At 37.5% G+C, this 23,279-nt stretch overlaps 2 protein-coding genes across 2 annotated transcripts in view; one reads left to right on the top strand and one right to left on the bottom strand.

The window, feature by feature from the left end:
• The window catches only part of LOC125354346 (uricase), an 80,895-nt gene that overhangs the window by 21,664 nt on the left and 35,952 nt on the right, over positions 1-23,279 (top strand). The window lies entirely within an intron of this gene.
• On the bottom strand, positions 11,164-22,640 carry Dnase2b (deoxyribonuclease 2 beta). Its single transcript, XM_048349990.1, has 6 exons — positions 22,528-22,640; positions 18,501-18,678; positions 17,154-17,235; positions 13,734-13,895; positions 12,116-12,313; positions 11,164-11,513 (listed from the first exon to the last, which is right to left on the bottom strand). Exons 1-6 carry the CDS (start codon positions 22,638-22,640, stop codon positions 11,164-11,166), a joined length of 1,083 nt encoding a protein of 360 aa, XP_048205947.1.

Below are 23,279 nucleotides of genomic sequence, written 5' to 3'. Positions count from 1 at the left end.
CGTGCCCTCGGGAGCGCCTGAGGGCTGTAGGGCTGTAGGCTAATGCTAAATGGCTCCAGACAGCTGTGATTTGGGAATGCTAGTTTTTCATCCTGTCATTTTACTTCTCTGCTGTTGTCAGTGTGCCTGGCTTTCCTGCATCTTATGTGTTGTTTTCATGTGTGTACACCTGCTGGGTGTGTCCAAGTACTCTTGGACATCTCCAGTGTGTCTGCAGACCAAGACCCAGCGACAGCTTGTTCAGTCACTGGATTCTTTTCTGTAGAGTTCCGACCTAAAAGAACTTAAGCCTTCCTGACTGTCGGCTCCCAGCTGGGTCAAGGAGAGACCTGAGATGTAGCTGCAAATCTGACTTCTTTGATATATGAACAAACCTAGCAACTTCTGTAGCTTAGAGCACCCTGTCCTTTATTACCAGGCACACTTCCTCCTGGCAGAGGTCTGTAGCCTGAGTCATCAGAGAGGTCTGATTAAACCCTTATCTGAAGGTGGTCCTGAGATACTGAAAATTGCTATGAATGAGTCATAAAATCCAGGATTTTTGTTTTGTTTTTTTATTAGGCCAAATTATTTTGTCCCTAGCAAAATTGGCCAGCTCTTTATAGCTTTTATTCTTGCACTCTAGGAATCAGCTACTCAGACATAGATTACTGCATGGTTAAACTCTTTGTCTAACTTCCTAAGGAGGAAGTGCTACCTTGTGAGGCTGAAGAGCTATCTGTACACACCTGTGTGCATGCATGCACAGGGGCAGGGGCAGGAGCCAGGTGGTTAACACTGCTGCTTGCAAGACTTGCCAGGCCTTTAGCTGGAAGCCATGTCAGCAGCAGAACTGGTTTTGATTTTACGTCCTCCGTGTCCTTCCTTATGCCTTAAGGTCCCGAACAAGAAAGAGAAAGCTATCTCTCAGGGATTCAGAATTATAAACTCCAGAAAGTGACATCTTGGCCTTTGAAAGAAGTTCTGTACTTTTTAAAAGTACAGTACTTTAAAGAATCTGGAAAACGTTCAGATGCAGAAAGCTGTGTGCCAGGTACAAAAATACAAAACTCAAACCAGAAAAGGATGGAGTCACCTTTTCAGAGGCAGCTATGAGAAAGCCACAATAGTAGTTTCTTAGCCATCAGTTGCCATTAAAATATGTATGGCAAATACTGCAATACAACTTTTACATAGTGAAGCCCTATTAAGAGTGCAATGGCTGTTAAATTGTCAATAATAAGATCATAGAAGCCGTGAAAGTTAATGTACCTTCTTGTTTCTCCCCAAAGCAATTTTCCCTTTTGGGTGTTATGATGTAAGCTTTGTGTTTTTATGGTAAAATTTACTTCATATAAGACATTAGAACGTTGAAATAGGTAACAAAAACAGCTACTTGTTTAATAAAAAGAAATATCACTTTTATGTAAACAAATATGTGTGTAAAGAAATAAGAAAAATATTTGGAAGTATGTACCTAAGAGTTTTATGTCCATGTATTTCTTGGGTGATGATAAAAATATTGAAAGTAATTAATTAACTTCATTCAGTTATAATTTACAAATATTAAAACATGCCCATTTAAAGAAGACAATTTGGTCAAATTTGACAATGTATATGTCTGTCTATCTATCTGCAGCATCAGGTAAAAAATCAATACAGCCCCAACCACTGATCTGATTTTTTATTCTGGTGCCATTCCTGGGGCTTGAATTCAGGGCCTGAGCACTGTCCCTGAGCTTTTTTGCTCAAGGCTAGCACTCTGCCACTTGAGCCACAGTCCTACTTTCAGTGTTTTGATTGTTAGTAGGAGATAAGAGTCTCACTTTCTTGCACAGGCTGACATGCTGTTCTAAACACCTTGTCATCATATAGCAATACCTGAATATAACAGAAGATTGATATAGTCCAAATATAACAAATTTTGCCTCCTGCAAAGAGCTGCTATCTTGCCAAATCAAAATCACTGGAAACTTCCTGGTGCTACAGGAAATGAAGAAAAACAGTGAAAGAAAGAGATAGGATCTTGGGATTAGATAGGATGCTGGGACCAAGAATATTGGTAGCTTCCCTATCTACAAAGGTTATGAAGACAATTTCAGACTAGTTACTGAGTACACAAAGTACTTCTATAAAAGCCAAAACAAACGATCAAATATTTGTTGAACACCACCTGCCTGCTTATTATCTAGATACAAAGTCCTCCTTTGTACCAAATACAATGTGCACTTCAGATGATGCAGCTTCGAAACACTGATTATAACACAATTTTATTTAATTAATATTGTCCTAAGAGGGTAAGAGTTTGATATATTTTTTCTTTTCCTTTTCTTTCCTTCCTTCCTTCCTTCCTTCCTTCCTTCCTTCCTTCCTTCCTTCCTTCCTTCCTTCCTTCCTTTCTCTCGTCTCTTTCTCTGTCTCTCCCTTCCTTCCTTCCTTCCTTCCTTCCTTCCTTCCTTCCTTCCTTCCTTCCTTCCTTCCTTCCTTCCTTCCTTCCTTCCTTTCTTTCTTTCTTTCTTTTTTTTTTTTTTGCCAGTTTGAGGCTTGAATTCAGGGTTTATGTGCTGTTCCTGAGCTATTTTACTCAAGTCTAGCATTCTACCACTCAAGTCCAGGTCCATTTCCTGCATTTTTGGCAATTAATTGGAGATGAGTCTCACTGGGACTTTTCCTGCCTGGACTGGCTTCAACCATAATCCTCAGATCTCAGCTTCCTGAGTAACTAGGATTACAGGTGTGAGCCACCAGTGCCCAACTTCTTTAGTCATTCTGACATGTTTTTTTTTTTTTTTTTTTGCCAGTTCTGAGGCTTGGACTCAGGGCCTGAGCGCTGTCCCTGGCTTCTTTTTGCTCAAGGCTAGCACTCTGCCACTTGAGCCACAGTGCCACCTCTGGCCTTTTCTATATATGTGGTGCTAGGGAATTGAACCCAGGGCTTCATGTATGTGAGGCTTGCAAGCACTCTTGCCACTCGGCTATACTCCTAGCCCTCTTCTGACATATTTTGTTCATACAACTGGAGATTATATTAGTTTATGTATTTTTTTCAGCCATTTACTTTGCTTAGTAATTTTTGTCTTTTCCTTTGTTTTTTGAGACAGTGTTTCACTGCATAGCCCTGCTTTCTTCAAATCCATGACCCTCCTGTCTCTGCCTCCTAAGTACTTGGATTATAGCCATGTACCACTATGCCTGACTTCCATATATTCTTTACTTACCTTGTGTAAGAATATTAATATATTATTTTCCTTGCTTTTCTTTATTTTACAGATGAAGAAATTAAGGCTTGGGGGACTTAGGCAAGTCATTTGTGGCTGTGTGGCTGGAAAGTGGTAGAACTGGAATTGAAGCTTCCAGACCCTGATTTCATGGCCTTATGCCTGTTTGCTCTGTAAATAATTGCAGGAGTGCCCTTTAGTCTGCTTGTTAATGTGGTATCAGGAACAGAAACCTGTGTGTAGCATGCACTAAAAAGGAGCGTTCATGGATGTTTGTAAGGCTTATGTGTGTGTGTTAATCTTCTCTGAGAATGTCTTGCACTCATTTTCTCTTGGTTCTGCAAGTACTAAATAAAGCAAAAAAAAAAAAAAAAGGAGGTGGTTCTTTTATTCATTTGTCTCATGAGACAACACTATTACCATGGAGAAAAGGAAAAATTTGGGTAGTGTTTGCAGTTCTTTTACACAATTTATGTCAATCTGTTAGACAGATATCTTTATGAAATTGAGTGATTAGAATGTGATGTACACAGTCACTTGGTTGCCTTCAACCTCTAAATTAATACAATTAATTAGTCTAGTTAATAATGATTGTTGTTCTGGCCATTTAAAATGGAAGGCAGAAGAAAGCTGTTAAGTGCTAGGCACTGAACTATTTTTGCATGATTATTTCATTCCTGTTAATAACATTCTTGCATTTTGGTTTAGAAACTGGCTTAGAGAGGTTAAGTAATTTGTTCAAGGTCACACAACTGGTAATTGCTCAAGGTCACCAAGCCAAGTTCTTTACCAAGGCCATGTGATTTCAGAGCTGTTAATCTCTACTGTGCTCTCTCCTAAATTCAACTAAGATCTCATGGGATGGCATACTTAATTGGTTCATAGTACATGGATATATTCAACATTTCCTTCAAAGAGCTTTGCAAAAACTGCAAGAAGTCAACAACAAAAAAGTATGCAATGTTAGAAATAAATGGGGCACATGGAAAAAGAAGAAAAGAAAGGTAATTAAGGAGGAGTGAAGTAAGGCTAGGGGTAGTCAGGTCCTTGATCTCTTACCAAGACTGTCTAAGAGAGAGTTGTGTTAACATTCTAAAGAGGATTTTGCAGTTATATTTCCTTAGAAAACTTTTTAAAAAAGGAAGTGTCTAGGAAGGATGGAAAGAGGGAAGACGGAGGATGACCCTTTAAAGTGACTAACTGGACAGACCTACATTTATTTGACTATATTCATTTTTAGAGTGATTGATTAGAAAGCATATATTCATTTAAGCCCTGGAAAGATGGATAAGAAATCATTTTAATTCCCTTACAGGGATGCCTCATACAGGCCTGGTCTGGTTACATCTAGTCATAACAAATGTTCTAACAAAGCAAATCTAATAAATCTAATAAGGTTCTCTGATAGGTAAGAGAAGTCATCTGTTTACAACCAAGGACAGCTTTTTTACCTGCCAGTATCAGCCAGTGCCTGTGCAATACTGATGACAAAGGAATCTGAAAGTGTTGCAAATCTGTAGTCATAATTCTCAACACTAATACTTTCTTCAAAAACATAAATTTTATTATATGTAAAAATATCTATTGAGTACCTACTCTATGTTGAATTCCTATTATAGAAGCAACTATAAATATTATTTATTTGTCTGTGAAATATGGATAGTTTTTTTGCCAGTCCTGGGGCTTGGACTCAGGGCCTGAGCACTGTCCCTGGCTTCCTTTTGCTTAGCACTCTACCTCTTGAGCCACAGTGCCACTTCTGGATTTTTCTGTTTATGTGGTGCTGAGGAATTGAACCCAGGGCTTCAAGTACTATACTGCTAAGCCATATTCCCCACACCCTGGATAGGTTATTATTTATTCATTTTTTCAGGCAGGAGAGAAAGTTTATTACCGAACTGCTGGCCTGTGCCAAGATGATCCATGGCTGGAGAGAAGGGAGAGAGAGAGAGACCCCCATCCAGCCCTGCCTTATATCTAGGGCAGGGGCAAGGGGTGTGGCCAGGTGGATTAGGATGTGACCTCAGGGAAAGGGGAGGTAACTGTCTCCAGGTCTGCAGGTTACCCAGGTAACTGGGTGGAGACTTAATGAGGTGGGGCATCTGCATGTAGCCCTCAGGGAGAGGACCTTACATTCCAGCCTTTTAATAGTTATGAAAAAGGACAAAGACTCTCTCTGGCTGCTTCCTGCTGGCAAGGGGCATTGCATTAGGGGTAAAAGGCAGAAATGTGGCCCCTCCTGGAGAAGGCAAGCAGCAGGGTCCCTTGGTGGTAGATGCCAGTCCTTGAATGAAGCCTGGAAGAAGTCTCATGAGGCAGGGGCTGGACAAAAAAAAAATATTAAGGCCAAAGGAAGGGCTTAGGGCACAAAATTAAAAATTGGATGACTTGGCTAGTTCTTATATTCAGGTATGGACATTAGATGAACAAGCTACTATCTCTTGATTCCCCAGCTCTGATTAATTTTGAAAGGGCGAGACAAAGTGACTCCATTTAGGATGTGACATCATTCTCCTCTTACTCCTCTCCATGATCCTTGTTCCCTGAACTGGCTGAGTCCCAGGGGTCTAGGTGCTTGTTGCTGGGATGGCTTGCCCCCATTGGCATTCACAGGGTTTGAACTCAGGGCCTGGGCACTGTTCCTGAGCACTTCTGCTCAAGACTAGTACTCTACCACTTGAGCCACAACTCTACTTCCAGGGGACTAGAGCTTACCTGTACCTTGTCAAGAATTGACCAAATACTTGCCAGAATTCTGCAGTGACAAAACTCAGTAGATGTGATGAGTTTTAGCACAGATATATAGATAGATGGACATACTAACAAATGACATTTACACAGACATACACACTGTGCACATACGTTTTACAGCATGCAAAAATTAATTTCAGCAGTAGACTCTTTTGGAATTCCAATAGTAAATGACTTTTTTCCCCCCAATATTTTAAAACCACGTGGTCGGTTAGAAAAACAATTTTGCTAGCAAACAACAATTTTCAGATTATAAAATGGAGAAACTATATTTTGATAAATTCCAGTGGGATGCCATGTTGAGGGGGGTGGCAGGAGGACACAAACACACTAATAGAGAACACGTGGCATGGCATAATGGCGCCTGAGCTGGTGCCTGTTAAACCCAATATCCACCACGTGGTCAATGCTACAGAAAAGAACTTTTAGATATCTTTGCTGACAAAGCACATTGGTGGTCAAGCCTCAGTATCGGAGGTCTGTGAAAAGAGGCAGCTTTGTGAGCAAGGCACATTATCAGGATGGTATGACTTGGAGTTTTTATAAAGTAAGCAAGTAAGCAGGCAGATGAGAGAGGGAGAAAAAGGAAGAGAAAGAGAGGAAAAGAGAGAAAGAGAGCCTGAATATAAGTGACTTCTGACCATTTACTATTGCAGTGGCAAAAACTGTATATGTGCAAGTATTTTGAGCAGGCCTCATTGCACTATCAAGAGACGTGCTAGCAGTGTCCCGGCTTGGGTATGACTGTGATGCAAAACCCAAAAAGCACAGAAGGGAGGTGCCTGGTGAGTCGATGAGAGCTTACTGGGCAGAAGCGGTGGATGGAGCGGCAGAGAACTGGAGCAGCAGCGGTTTCACTCACCAGGGTAGACAAGTGGTGTGGAGGTGGAGGTGGATGTGGAGGCCAGCAATGGTATTAGTAAAAAGTGCCATGTGGCATCTCACAGCAGTTTGGTTCGCGGAAAAAGGGCCATCAGGACTGGGGATACCCCCAGAAAAAGGAGAAAAATAGAGGGGAATTCCACCTGTCCTGACTCTTAAGCTCTATCTGAGTCACAGCACCATATATGTTAGGTTTTTAAAGTAGGTAGCCAGTAAAGGAGAACACCACGCGGCATTCAGGCAGGAGAGAAAGTTTATTACCGAACTGCTGGCCTGTGGCCGAGATGATCCATGGCCAGAGAGAAGGGAGAGAGAGCCCTGAATAGGTTTAAAAAAATATTTTCTTGTTTTACTTGTTACTATTTTAAGCCAGGACTTCATTATCTTGTATTGGGATTGTTATAAGTGCCTCCTAAAATGGAATAAAATCGAAAAGAATTAACCATTGTAGAGCTGAAGGAACATGATTTAATTCAAATTAGTTACAAATCTCAGACAAATCTTGTCAGAAATGAACTTCCTTAAATAATTGCCAACAGCTTCTCTAACTAGGAGAATACTCAGTGTTTGCCCATTGAGTTTAATCTCTGCTTGGCTTTAAAGTTTCATCTTACATTGTGACATCTAACTTTATGAAGCAAACATTATTATCCAGATAGATAAAGATAGGCTCCAATACAATAATAGTAGGAGACTTCAACGCTCCTTTCTAAATAATGGACAGATCAACAAGGCAAACATTATTTAGTACCTCTGAATAATTTTTTTCTATAAAACAGGAAAAACAAGTACCTAATTTGAGGTGGAGTTAAATTTGGTTAGTTTGAGCATAATGAATAAAGTATTACGGTAAAGAGGTGGGGAAAGTGGAGGGAGCATCCAGGGTAGTTTTGTAGAGCTCACAGATGTGATAGGTGTGTAGAAAAGAAAATTGTGCTGAGTTTGAGCTGAATGTGGTTCAATTTTCTACTCCTTTGCAAAACCATAAAGTGTAGACTCTACCATACTACGATGTGTGTGTGTGTGTATGTATGTGTGTGTATGTGTGTACATGCATGTGCCAGTTTTGAGGCTTGAACTCAGGGCCTGAGTGCTGCTCCTACTCAAGGATAATGCTCTTTCTCAAGAGCCACAGCTCCATCTTCCTTCCCTTCCTTCCTTCCTTCCTTCCTTCCTTCCTTCCTTCCTTCCTTCCTTCCTTCCTTCCTTCCTTCCTTCCTTCCTCCTTTCCTTCCTTTCTCTCTCTCTTTCTTTCTTCCCTTCTTTCTTTCTTTATTTGTGATTAATTGGAGTTAAGAGTTTCATAGACTTTGCTACTTAGCTTGGCTTTGAATCTTGATCCTTAGCTATAAGCCTTTTAAGTAGCTAAGATTGTCTTCCTACTGTCTTCATAGCTGTCATCATTCTAATTTCTTCTACACTTTCACCATTCTTTCTATTCTTCTTATAAAGATAACACATAGACTAACATTGAATAGCTAGAGAAGCTTATATCCTCACTCATTTTGACACACATTTTGTTCATACAGCTGGAGATTGTATTTATTTCTTTTTCTTTTTTTATCAGCCAATCACTTTGCTTAGTTATGTTGAATTTCTGCCAAAACCTCTGAATCATAATACACAGTATGTGCTGCTAAATCACATTTCCCTTCAGCCTATACCTCTGTGGTGACTATTGTGTTTTGTTTTATTTTGATTGAAGAGAAGAATCTTTCGTCTATCCTTATTGTATTTGGCATAATTTTATTTAACTCATTTTACAAGCCTTCAAGATCTCCTGGGAAGCCAATGTCATAATCTCTTTTGGATATGCTATTTTTTAAACCTATTTGTCATGCACAAATTTAATAAATGTGTTTTTCAAATGTTTGCTAAAGTCATTGTATCAAGTCAGTTTCCCATCACTATAATAAATATCTGACATAATCAACTTACAGAGACAAAAGGTTGATTTTGGCTCACAATTTTGGAGGATTCAGTCCATGATCAATTGTACTTTCATTACTTTTGGGCTTATACTATGGCAATACATCATGGCAGGAGCCCAGAGGACATTAAAGATTCAAATTATGTCACTTAAAAGAGTTTTCGAAAGAGAGCTAAGGACTAAGCAAAGTGTAAGGTATGTAAGGGAAGAGGGTGTCTCTTTCGTTGATTGGTCCTTTGGCTCTTTATAGAGGCAGGGACAGAGTAAATTTAATGGACACCAACAATATCCTTTTACATTGGCATTCTTTGAATCAACAAAACACTTAAGGTATATTCTTTTCTTCTAAAGTCAGTAGTTGGTATCCTTTAAAACAGGGCTGCTGAATAACTTTCTAGCACCTATTTTCCTTCCTCAAGGGAGGAGGTCGTCTAGCCACTTCACATTTTCCTTCAATAAGAATCACACACTTCATGGACAACTCTTGTGGGCCAGCCTTTTCCTTTTCTTCTGGTTGTCATATTCCTATACCTTCATTCTATGGGATCTGGCATTTTTGTTTTTTTTTACTTCTCTGTTCTTAGGTCCTTTTGATGAACCTGGCATATAACCTCTTTTCTAGAAATCTGGGCAAACCTTTTCAGAAAAGAGGCTCCAGCCTATTATGGATTTTTAGTCCAACAGAGTTTGTTCACCATAGCTTTGTTTTCACTTCTTTGACTCTTTATCTTTAAAGTTAGTATCATGAATTTTTGTTATCTTTCTAATAATATTAATTTTGGGGAATTATTTATACATGGATGCCTTCTGAGAAGGTAAAGCATTTTTTTTCCCGCTTGTATGTAAGTTATCTAAATAGTGTGCAAGGTACTCATCACTTATACTTGTTTCCGACAGGAAGATAAATCTTTGTCTTTGCTTGTCATTAAACCATCAGGCCCATGATTTTTGGTTGATATGATCTAAAGTTAGATATTTTATACTTGCTTATTTCCTTTTATTGTCTCTTGGAACAAAAAATAAGGTCATAGGTCTAGAGTCAAACATACTTCTTTGATGCTAGGCAGATTACTGAATTTCTTTAAGACTCCAATTTTTTTGTCAGTAATACTGGGATGAAAACATTTTAGACAGAACTTCTTTGAAGATTACATACAAAAGTGTTTATGACATAGTAAGTGGTCAGTAAGTGCATCTCAGATGATATTATTTGATTACTTTTATTAGATTGTAAGCTTCCTGAACTTGGGACTTACACATTCCAAACTTTATTTAGCAATTAGTTTGGACAAGTTTATTAGTATTAGTAGTTACTAATTAGTTATTAATAGTATTATTACTATTGTTGATAGTTATGTTTAGGAGTAATAATGCTTACTGAAGTTAAGTTTGTTAGATTTGATTTTGACTTCTGTTTGTTACATTTATTTTCCTCACAATCATAGGTTGCACTTATATTGCCCTGTTTCCCTCTTAATCTAACCTAAAAATTTAAATATTACTAATTTCTAAAACTTATTTTTATCTTTTTTTTCTAGGTAGGTGTTGGTCATATTTTTGAGTACTAACTATGTGCCAGGTGCTGGGTTAGGTGCTTGAACTTACCTAGATGTTTTTCTCCCCTTCACAGACTAGAATAACAAGATTCAAAAACTCAAAGTGAGTGGCCCAAAACCATAGAATTAATAAGTAGCACCTGCAAAAATAACAAACAAAATGGAACCATATGCCAATGAAAAAGAACTTTGGGAAGAACATGATCAATAATTTGAAAGTATGGAAGACAGTTGTTTTTCTTCAAAAAGGAATAGGGAGGAGAGAGGGAAGAGTCTTGGTGGAAGAGATGACATTTAATCCTGAGTGACCAGACTATCCATGGACAACTGGAGTTGAGCAATCTGACAAAAATAATTTTCCTTTATTACTCCTGTTATCATTTAGCTACGTATCATATATGTCCATGATATCATAAATACAACCAATTAGAGAACTAAATGGTAAACATGGGCAAAATTGTTTTAGTTGGTGGTATGTGAGTGTACTTAGAGCCTTTTAATACATAAAGAATTGTTCTAATGCAAGAAATGTTATTACAAATGTTTTCAGCGAGTACATGTATCCTTACACCAAATCTAGTTGCAGTTTTGTTTATTTGTTTGCTTGTTTTTAGTGCCAGTAGTGGGGCTTGAACTCAGGGCTTGGGAACTAACCTTGAGCAAAAATGCTCAAGGATGGTGCTCTGCTACTTGAGCCACAGCTCCACTTTTCAGATTTTTGTTGTTAATTTGGAAGTAAGAGTCTCTTGGGTTTTTCCTGCCTGGCTGGCTTCCAACTGTAATCCTCAGAACTCAGCCTCCTGAGTAGCTAAATTTACAGACATGAGCCACTGGTGCCTAGCTATGGTCACAGCGCCCAGTCACAGTCTTCATAATAAAAAACGAGTCTTTGAAATGCTTGGTAAATATACCGGTTCTGGGTACAAATGAACCCTCCACTTCTGGAAGCTTGGTACGGGCTCCGGTTTAGGTCTCCAATACAGGTCCAGCGGTTTTTAGTGCCCTTCTGGGAAATACACCATTTGGCATGATCTTGGGAAGAACTGAAATGAGACTGTCGAGAAAGCTTAATGGCTTTGATATTGTAGACATGGTAAGGAAGGGAGCAGTTCGAAGGAAGTTCTTGTTTCTTCCGCTGCCAGGTTTCAGTGAGCAAGTGTGTCTTCAACTGTTGAGCCATCCAGGCTGCAAAGATGTCTAAGGTTCAGAAAGAGAAAAAAAAATAGTGAGGTTGGTATTTCCACTTTGATAAATCACTGGAAATGTTCTAAAGAATAAAAATCTTAACTCAGCATGGATGTCACAAACAATAATAACATAATTAAGATAATGGATAGAATAACAGTTCTTAAATCCTAAAGGAATATGCACATAAAAGCTACTGTCGTCATTACTTGGATAATGTTAGTATCTGCAAATGTCATTTTTTCCACAGATCAAGAAAAAAATGTGTATTTTTTCCCTGCAAAGAGCTTTGGAGGTGGATAAGTTCAGTTCTAGCATTTTTATAAATCAGTGCTTAAATGTTTGTATTTTCCTGGAATCAGTGGAGAATTGTAAAGAAATGTTTGTGAAGAATGAATAGAAATGGATTTAGTATCCTAAGTATCAACTGAGAGGCAGTGTGCACAATGAATTGGGAAGGATAAGTTAAAAAGGAAGCAGGGAAAAATGCCAGGCATTCACCATAACTGAGACAACCAAAAGTATATCCTATAGTGGCTGCAGAGAGTTTGGAAAGGAAAAATGTGAGTCCAATAGCTGAGTTATGAAACATGGTAGTCAATGATGTTTCATACCATCAAGAAAGGAATCAGATTTAGCAAAATGGAGGAAGTTTTGTCCCTGGGCAGACTGGAGTGTGGTGAGTTGCCTGCCAGGGGTCTTTGCTGAGCTAGACCTGGCACATAGCTGAGGCATGTGGAGGAGCTCCTGGTGAAAGATGGCTGGGACAGAACAGCTATAGATGTTTGGGTTGCAGACCAACAGCTGAGAATCTGAATTAAAAACAAAACAGAACAAAAAAAAAACCACACAGTCAATGAAAGTGGAAAATTCAGGCCTAAGTAAAAATACCTACTGCTATTATGGCTTTTTTTTTTTTTTTGCTCAGGGCCTGAGCATTGTCCCTGGCTTCTTTTTGCTCAAGGCTAGCACTCTGCCACTTGAGACACAGCGACCCTTCTGGCCATTTTCTGTATATGTGGTGCTGGGGAATTGAACCCAGGGCCTCATGTATAAGAGGCAAGCACTCTTGCCACTAGGCCATATCCCCAGCCCGCTATTATGGCTTTAACTGTAGATTAACAAATAAACTCTTTCCCCTTTCCTCTACACATACACAACATTCTTTTTTTTCAAGTAGTGGCCTCCAAATCATTTTTATTATGTTGACTAACATCTATTGAGCCCCTCTTATTGCCCATATGTAATTCTATACATTTTACCTGGTTTTTCTCATTTAACTATCACAAAATCTCATTTTTAGGTAGATTCTATTATTACCATCATGATTTAATAGGTTAATTAGCTAAGACTTCTTGTAACATGCCTATGGTTATAAAACTTGTAATTGATGGAGCTACTACTCAGGCTCCGATAATCTGGCCTCAGAGGCCACATGCTTTTCATATCTATTATATATCACACATATATGCACACACATATACAATACAGAACTTCTTGTACTAATTATTGAAGCTCAATAAAATTCAATTTATCAGAATACAAGCTTTATCTCTGTGGTATGTAGCTCCCTAACTATTGTAAGAATTCTAATAGTTAGACTAGAGCTTTACTTAGATGAGAGCTCAGCGATTAGATGAGAGCTCAGCGATCCATGTCGTAAGATGGAGGTTTGATGAGAAATCTTTTCTCAGCCTCCTGTATCTAGAGGCAAATCACTCTTCATTGCTATTTAGCAACTTCCTCATTAAAATGTTCCTATGTTTCTTCCTCCCACACCATAGTTTGACAGATACAAGTATTTTGGACTATTTGCACTTAGATCTTAAAAGAAGTTTTCTGGTTCAGAGGTTGATGTTGGCAGTGTAGAGGCAACATATGGTCTGCAAAATTAAAAAAATAAAGATGAAGTCCATATTCTAAATCCAGTATTTCTCTTTTACACACATACACACAAATACACTTGGGTGTACATTTGGTGTATTCCGGTCCCTCATGAAAAATACAGAAATCTGTAATCATTAGGCCTATACTACTGTTCAGTCTCAATGCAATGGAACTGAGAACCAGCAGTGAGCCTCTTCAATGTCTCACTATAGCAGAGCCAGTATTTAGAATCTGGGTATCAGAGGGTCTATGAATAGATTAACAGAAAAAATGATACATTTATTAATATACCTCCCACTTCTTTCTTCAACATCACTGTCTCCTTTTCACACACTCCTTTGTTACCTATTGCTTCATACTGGTTGTATTTGAAAGTTATGCAGATGCCACTTTGCCCATTTCGTCTTCCTGAGGCTGGATAATCATAGCCCTCTTCAGGAATTGGAGGAAACCCGGGAATAGAATGAATCAGCCAGAATCCCTGTATTCTGTTCCACAGCAACAAACCTACAAAAGATACATGTAATGTAGATAATTTAGAAGGGAAAAAAAGCTTTTAAAACTGCAACATTTAAACTTGTTTATGCTATAGGCTACTGTTTCACTAGGTTAATAATCACAAGGATCATGGTCACTTTTCAAAGACTTCAAAAATGAATCTGGCACATATTACAATACCCATTACTGATAATAAACTACCACAGAAGGGGAGCCAGAGAAGCTATCTAAGGAAGAGTTAAGATGAATTGCATGTTGAAACTACAGGAAAATTTGTTTTGGCAGAATGCAAATTCTCTAAATTGGAATTTGACCTTGTTAAAACTATACAGTCACTTGGCAAGCTTCAGATAATGTCTTCACTGTAAAGCACAGGAGCTATTTTCAAAGGTCTTAAAAACAGAGGTAAAAAAGAGAATATCAAATGAAGAAATATTCTTGCAACATTGTGCTTTAAGAAACAGGTGCTCATTTATTGAAGAAGAGTAAACTGTTCCACAGATAAGATAAAAGAGCGAGTGTGAGAGTACAGAGACTAGAAATCATGTTGAACTATCCTTGTTAATCATGTTTAGCAAAACTCTCCAGAGCTTATTGAAAAGCTAGAAAGGAAGAAAACAGAAAGGTTTTCGTCATATTGTGACATGGCAAAAGCTTTATCCAGCAAGCATCTGACTATTTTTGTGCTTAAGAATGTATCTGTGGTTTCCCTCATTGGTAATAATTAGTACAGGTCAAGGGCAATCCTAGCAGAAGATCACAATAGCTCAGTAGCTATGTACATATAAACATATAAGATAATGAACTCCAAGCAAAATGAACTCCAAGTTATGGAAATAAGTGGCTTATCATTGTTGTTATTTTCAACATACCATGTGAAATGATGCCATTTTCTTTTGTCTTTCCTCCCCAGGGTTTTACCTCTGATGCCATTGTTACTGATCTTGGTACCCTGAGTATTGTATATACATTTATTGGAACTAAGGAAGGGAAGGGGAATAGCAAAATGAAGAGAAAAAGGGTAAAAGACAAACTAATGCAACAGCAATACTTACAAAACTATATGCTATAAAACAACTGTATAACTCATAGGAGGGGGGGAATTGGGGGGAAGGTAGGATAAATTAAGGAGGAGGTAACAAGTAGATAAGAAATGTATTCACTGCCTTATGTATGAAACTGTAATCCCTCTGCACATCACTTTGACAATAAACAAAAAATTTTAAAAAGAATATATCAGGCAGGATAGGTTTGATATGGTAACTAGTCTTCCAAGTTTGCATATAAAATGCACACCTAAAATCCACTCATGTTTGCCTCATTTTCAGACTGGAAGCCAAATGTCTGCTAATTATTTATTTTTCAAAGAGGGATGCCTCAAAAACGCATACAGTTGGGTGGAAATAGGATCAATACCTATGTCACAGTGGAAAGTTTTGAAAGTTCTGTTGCCTAACCGATCTGGATAACCTTCAAGTGCTCCCCTCTGCCCAGAGGGATGTGTTCTTTAGCTGGATTCCCAAATCCTTGCATAAATGACACAGATGTTAGGTTATCTATTGGTAAAAAGACCATTCTTCTTCATATTAAACCTCGTTTTCTTTTCTCCAAACCCTTGCAGTGACCATTATAGTAGAGTAGAAATGTGGTCATGGGTTTCTTGAGGAGATATTAGAGAGATATGGCATTTTATAAAAATGGTTATTTGTAAATAGGACCATCAGGAAGGGAAGTTGACTAAATCAAAATTTCCAATGTTCATGACTTTTGGCAGCCATTACAAATTACATTCTTAGTCACAGGCTGTATAGTAGCAGCCCACAGGCCAAATGTAGCATGCAGCTATGTTTTACTAGGCCTGTATTATATTTTTACAACTTTGAATCCAACCAACCTTTAAAAGCTAGGGTCAATTTCCACAAATTAATTCTCAATATCTTCTAAAAGCTATGTGCAGCTAAGACAAGGTGAGAAATAACTTCTCCCTTTAGTTGTTGTATTGAACTTTCCAGTTAACTGATAGTTCAGCTCACTCTACTTTTTCACATTACCTGCTTGCTTCCTGGAGGTATTTGAGTTTAGAACCATATGAAGACTATTTATTGCCATAGATAGCTATTCGTAATATAGTAATTTGAAGAACAAGTTGAAAAATATTAATTATAAAATTTTATAAAAATGTTTTAACATATTATAGAAAAGTGGGAAAAACTTAAATGTGTTTATGTAGTGAGTATTTTGAAGTTTTTTATTATGTGCATTTATATAGGCATAAGTTATAAAAAGAAAATGATAAGATTACTGAAATAAAAGGTATAATATTTAATGATGTGCAACAAAGTTGCTGTTATATAAAAATTAAAAACTTTTTTTCAAGAATATTTATTACAAATGGAGCTGCACATCACGAAGAGTGAGTTTTTATTTAATGTAGATTGTAACTCAAAAAGCCTAAAGGGTGAATGTATACACTAAACACACACACACACACGAATATATATATGCATGTAATATAGATTTATTTGTGTCTGTGTACAACACACACATATATGTGACTGTATCTGTATATATAAATAAATATTAGTTAATATTCAAGTAGTTAGTACATGATATTTTGCTCAAAACTTATTAAGAAATAGGATTCTGAAAAGGGCATTTATTCCCAAGTCAAATTATATAATTACCTTATATAATTACTTTATTTGTTATACAAAAATTATCCATTTTAATAAGTCAAAACTCTCTTAAAGACAAAGTTTCTGATATTCTATGTAGTTGCCTCCTCCACCACAAAAACAATTACCTTCTGGAATGGATTTTTGCTCCTAGGAACTGAGCTGTCATTGCCCAGAACCAGCAGAATCTTGTTAACTACATGAAGGGGAAGCAAGGCAAGCACATCTTATATGGCTGCAGTGAGCTTTCCAATGCTACACAGTTCATAAAACAGCTATCACAACTTGCGCAAAAGTAACACAGAAGAATCTTAATGTGATAATCATCTTGGAATTTGGATCAATGTAAAAAGTCAAAAGAACCAGATATTTCCTTGTCCACAAAAATATCCTAACAGTGAAAAACAGTTGTTTGTTCATTTTTAAGAAACTCTATATACTTAATATAATGTATACTGATTTTAAAAATAAAGCATTTCAGAAATAAAAAAGACAAAAGCTATATTTTTCTTATAATATAATGTTCAAGATAAAATATTTAATAAAATGTTGATTGTCAATAAGCAAAAGAAACCAAGAGCCATCGTCATACCTTTGGCATGTCCATACTTTCTGCTGTAATTCATAGATTTGGGGACCCCATCATTGTATATGAGATAGGCTGTGTTGTTAGTCTGTAGGAAAATATTAAAATTAGTCTCATAAAACTTCTACTCACAAGTCATTACAATATTTCTACTAGATACCCAGCCATCAATATAGAACTTTCAATAATACCCGTGAGCAATCAATCATTCTCCTGCTGGTGGCTTCCATACTATAAATTCTATAATCTGCACAATTAAAAGGGAGGGTTATCTATGCTCAAACATGCTTGCTTTCGATTCATATGATGGGTTTATGCATTATGAGGAATGTGTGAGGACGATATTGCTACTTTTCTTGGTTGATTAGGAAACAGTTTTCAATTAATCAACTGGTGTATGATAAATTACTTGTTCAGGAAATGAAGTAGGAACAACTAATCAAGAATTATACTTGGAGTTTGCTTCCATTTACATTATAGGCCCAGTGTATAACAATCAGGATCAGATTTTCACTGTTTGTGCTTCTCTGAATGAGTTTAGCTTGTATTTAATCCGGACTCTCATTATCTGCTCCTCTTCCTCTCTGTTATGGGAAGGTTTTTTTTTCCTTCTCTTTAATCTATTCCTTAAAAAGTGCCGCTACTTTCCTAACTTGGAATTTCCCTTCTTAGAAAAAGTGACAAAAATCAATGTGTAATGTTGTATTTCCTCTAATAAGGCAAAATGTGAGTAAATTCTCCAAACAGCTAAATCCCTAATGCATAATAATGTTATTATTTTGAGTGTCTCTTTATGTTGTGTTAACTTGCTTATATTTGTGCTGTGTAGTTCCATTACACTGTCATGATTCAGTCAGTGACTTTTATCAAAGCTAACAATGTTGATATCTTAAAATTTCCCAGTAAAATGATAAAACAGGAAAGGACAACCCATTTCTTTTTTAAAAAATCCCTTTCTTAAAATTTTACTAAGTGAAGTGAGCCAGACCCAAAGAAACATAGACTTTATGGTTTCCTTCATTGGTAATAGTATTATGTCTAGGATAGTACTACCAGAGGATCACAATAGCTCAATAGATATGTACATATGATCATATAAGATGATGCTAAGCGAAATAAACTCCAAGATATGGAAACAAGAGGCTTTTCATTGTTGTTGTTATTTTTAATGTACTATGAGAAATCTTTCCTCTGAGCTAGTTTGGAGTTAGTTTTTTTTTTTTTCTTCAAGTTACTGGGATGGGGGTAGAGTGGGTGAGTAAAAAGAAAAATTTTCAAATAAGGACCTTATGAAGCTATAGATTCTGTTTAATCTATTTTATATGATTCAAATAAATGAAGACTGTAACATACCTTGGAGCCATATGCTTCATACAGCTGTTGTAAGGTCCTTCCCAAAGCACTTCTGTTGGTGTTCATTAGTTGCTCACTCCTTTTCCATCTTTTAATTGTAGGGTCCAGGTACAGGTACTCTAGCCCAGTTTCTCTACCTTCCTTGTCTTGTCCTTTAGGTAACTTATAAAAGATAAACCTAACAAAGAAAATAGCCATTAATTACTATCATCACTTATTGATTGATTTCCTGGTGGCAGGATTATTTTAAGTGTTGAACACTGTAATCTCCTATTTATGTTTCACAGAAGGAATCCAAGGACTTGCTCCATGCCTCTTTCTTTGCCTTTTCCTTTTCTCCTGGACTAGAGATATGAGTCTGAGTGGGATATGTTCTAAGACATTATTTGCTTGGAAGCTTGAATTACTGAAGTTAAAGTCCATGTACATTGAGAATGACTTACTCTACTCTTTCCTCTGTTCTAATGATGGCAGTTGGGACAAAACTAAGGGCTAGACTGGGACTAGAAAACTAGTCTTGGACTCTCTTCTGCCAAAATAGCTTGATGTCCTACATCTTTGTAGCTGGCCAGCTGAAGATATGATGTACTTGTGGGCTTTAAGAGAGGCGGAGGACCCCTTGAACCTCTGGCCTAAGCCATCTTCATCTCACATTACCAAAATGTTCTGCATTGATTATTTGGGTTCAAGACCAACCTAGTAGGTTATTTCTTTCCTTTTCTATTGTTTCTTATTTGTATACCTTCATTAGTTATCTCACAGAAAGGACAGGTGAGCTACCTAGTGCACAGGCATTCTTGGATTTTGAGTTCGATTTTTCTTTAGTGTGTCGTGTGTGGTGTTGTGTGTATATACGTGTGTGTGTGTGTGCCATTTCTAGGGCTTGAACTCTGAGACTGAATGATCTCCTGAGCTTTGTGCTCTGTGCTAGTGATCTACCACTTGAACCACAGCCCTACTTTCAGCTTTTTTGGCATATAATTGGAAATAAAAGTCTCACAGACTTTCTTACCCAAGGAATCTTGGAACTTCAGTCCTCAGATCTCAGCTTTCTAAGTAGCTAGGATTACAGGCATGAGCCACCAGCACCCATCCAGATCAGCTTTGGTGTGGAAGCTGTACTGTGTACTATAGGATGGCAGCTATTCACTCAAGATACCAATAGTATCCCAAAATTATGACAATTGCAAACATCTCTAAACCTTATTAAAATCCCCCAAGGGCCAAAATTGCCCTAATTTGAGAATCACGGATCTAGCCAAATACTTTCTACTAACATCAACCCTACAACTAACCACTAAACTCACAGTGAACTAAAGATTATCATACACACACTATTATAACTGTCTGTCCCTAAGAGCTTCATACTAGCTGTTTGATTCTCTTTTGTCGTATACTTCTATTAAACACACTTGTTCCTGTCTTTCTTATTCTTTTCTCAGACACAGACACATATCCTTGCATGTGGCAGGCAACAGGCAGTTCTTTGTTGCTGATAAGATGGCCTCCACACTTTACTTTCTTAGCAATTTATAGCCACTAAGCATCAAGTTGCTTATATTCTCTGACATGCATATAGTCAATGAATATGTATATTCAATTATGGCAAAATAAATTTTATGATGGACATGGTGGTATACACCTATAATCTCATCAGTTAGGAGTTAGGTAGTACTGTGAGTTCCAGCCCAGTTCCAGTCTGGCCTACAGTGTGAGACCTTGTCTCAAAGAAATAAAATAAACAAATTTTTAAATCACTTTTGGTGGCCTACCAGTGGAGCACTGGAGGACTATTAATGTGCTATGGTCAGTTCTCTTAAATACTTTTGAAGGTGACGATCTTCAATTATATGCTATCTCTTTCTACTGCAAACTTCTATGTTGAGGTCTAGATAAACTCAAACAAAAATATGTTCCAGAAACTTTCATTTCCACACTTTAGAGTCAAGTTTACAACATTAAATCTGCTCACCCAATTATATCAGAGAATCAGTAACATAAGCCAGAAACAGGAAAGTCTTTCTTTTAATTCTTTCACCCCTCCATCTGCCCATCACCTAACAAATCTTTCCAGAACGCTTTTTTTCTCTGTTTTCACTACCACCTCTTTAACTCAAGTCTACACATTGTCTTGCCTGTGATACTGCAAAAGTCCTATTGCTGTATATAACTCTTAGACTGGTTCCCTTCTGTCTGCCATTCGTGGTGCTTCCAATGGGCATTCTAAAATGTGAATCTGACACTATCTCACCTCTCATACAAATCCCTTCATTAGCTTCCTGTTGATGTAAGTTCAAACCCCAAAGCTCAGCACAAGAAGTCCCTTACCATCCAGATCTTCTTTGAACTTGAATGCATTTTAATTAACTTTTAAATTATTGTTAAGTAACTGTACAAATGGATTTCAATTCAACATGTCAGTTTGTGAATACAATGTGCCTTGATGGATGTCATCCCTTTCATCATTCTCCCCCATCTTTCCTAATCTCTGCTGTCCCCTCAATTTACCTGGTTACATTTTCACATATATCCATTGGATATTAGCACTGTATTCACCAAACCTTCATCTCTCAATTGGTCTGTCCCATTCTCCTAAACTATGACACCCACCCCCAACACATGTTCCAGCTTCCTAGTTAACTACCTGGGAAACTGTTGAGCTTTACAACCACCCATTTACATTTTGCCTCACCTGCAATACTGCAGAAGTCCTAGTGCTGTCTGTGACTGTTAAAATGTACCTTCATTGTTTAAAGAAATTATACCATTGGAGTCCTCCTCTGTATATACCATACTTGAGTTAATATGTTTGTGTAGATATGCATATGACCAAGCATATGTTTACATATATATTTATAATGTAGGTCTCAATTCCCACTATGGGAGAAAACATACATCTTTTGTCTCTCTGAGCTTTGACATATTTTTTTCCTATTCATCTATTTTCCTGTAAGTGACATAGTATCAGTCTTCGTGATGCATGACTAACCTTCTGATTCTGACCTTCCTTTCTAACCTTACCTCCTGTTATTTCTGCACATTTTCCCAAAGTTCTAGCAACTCCCAACTTTGCCTTTTTCCTCTATACTAACCTTTTTACTCTTTTATTAGCCTGAGATGGTTTTACACCTTATTCTATTCTAATGACTTCATAATTGTTTTTAAAATTTATCTCAAAAACTACTTCCTCAGAGAAGTCATCTGGATTATATGTTTCCCTAATTCTCTACCTATGCCTTCCTCATACAGCTGTCAGATGCTTTAGGGTAAGAACTATCTTTTGTTTGCACTGTATCTTCAAAAATCAGCACAGTCCCTGGGAGGAGTCTTGGCAGATAGAGCAGATCTGTGTTCTCTAGCCAGAAGTTCACATAGACTTTGGTGCCAGACATCATGACAATCCTAAACACCCTAATTAAAAAGCAGAAAAGTGACCAAAGCTATAGGTGAATCCATGAGTATAATGCAACTCTGTGAGTACTACCTTCCTTTACTAGTGGCCTTACTTTACTAGCGACCAGTGACCTCCCAGCCACTCCAACAACTAGCTGCCTGTATTGACCAACAAACCAAGGTTAACCAAACAGCGCTGTGCGTAATCATGCCCTCCTTCTTGTCCTTATAAGGAGAAGAGCACGCTTCAGCTTCAGAAGAAAAGTCATACACCTCTCCTTTGCCAATCTTAGAAAGTATGTTGAAAGGGTACTGTTAGGAAAAGCCATATGTAAATAAAAGAAACTGCTAGCCGTTAGAAGTTGTCAGTGTCATCCCACCCTGAGCCGACAGCTCTGCCCTGCTGTGAACAGCTAATGACACCCCCAGATAGCTGCTCAGTACTTTGTCAGGGGGCAACAGAAGCAGAGCTCTATGTGGAAACCTAGCCCACTGTCACACTTCAAGTCTCTTTCTTTTTAAAGTCAGGAAGTGACAAGGAAGTTTTCCTTAGGGATGTCACAGCCAGCCAGATTGCCTCCCACACTCTGGCTTTCAATTTTCATCTATCAATCTTTATATTTCATTTACCTACCAATCCACAGCTTCACCTTCTTCATTCCTGCATGATATTGTTGATGCCTCCAGGACTCCAAACAGGCTAAGAAATAACAAAAACAGAGTTGTTTTTACAAATATTGCTGTCATTTTTTGGTTACCCTTATTCCATGTCGCAGCAAGGAACTTTCTCCATAGGTTGTGGAGTCTAAGCTTTAAATCTCTCTCAGGCTGGGCTGGCTCCAACATTTGATTCTATTCACCTCTGCTGTTCCCTGTTTAGGCACTTTCAGAATAGATGAATCCTATGTAAACATGTGATTCTGTCACAACACCCAGCGTGACTCCAAATGCCTTTGTGCCCAATTGTTGGCTAGTTTGCAAAAATCATCAAAAAGTTCTGGAGAGGAAAAATGGGGAAAATTTATACCTCATATATACTCTCTATATATACTATATCTATATTCCACCTACATATATCCAATATATTTTAGTGTACTTTTTATACTATATAGTATATTTTATTGTATGTTATAGTATAGTGTAGTATATAGTACACTACATATACTGCATACTATATGTAATATGTATAACATATGTATTATATAGCATATATAGTATAGTATATTGTATACTGTATACCACATATATTATACAACACATAGAAAAGATACTATAAATACATATATATGTCTATATTTAACTCTACAGTTTAGAGTGTGTAGTGTGAAGTTCAGTGAGAAGGAAAACTTTTGATGAACAGATATTGAATTAAACATATCACACGTT

Source organism: Perognathus longimembris, chromosome 7 (genome assembly GCF_023159225.1).
Source record: "Perognathus longimembris pacificus isolate PPM17 chromosome 7, ASM2315922v1, whole genome shotgun sequence".
Taxonomy (NCBI): Eukaryota; Metazoa; Chordata; class Mammalia; order Rodentia; family Heteromyidae; genus Perognathus; species Perognathus longimembris.
Note: the sequence above shows the minus strand (reverse complement) of the source record. Positions and strands in the feature narration are given on the sequence as shown.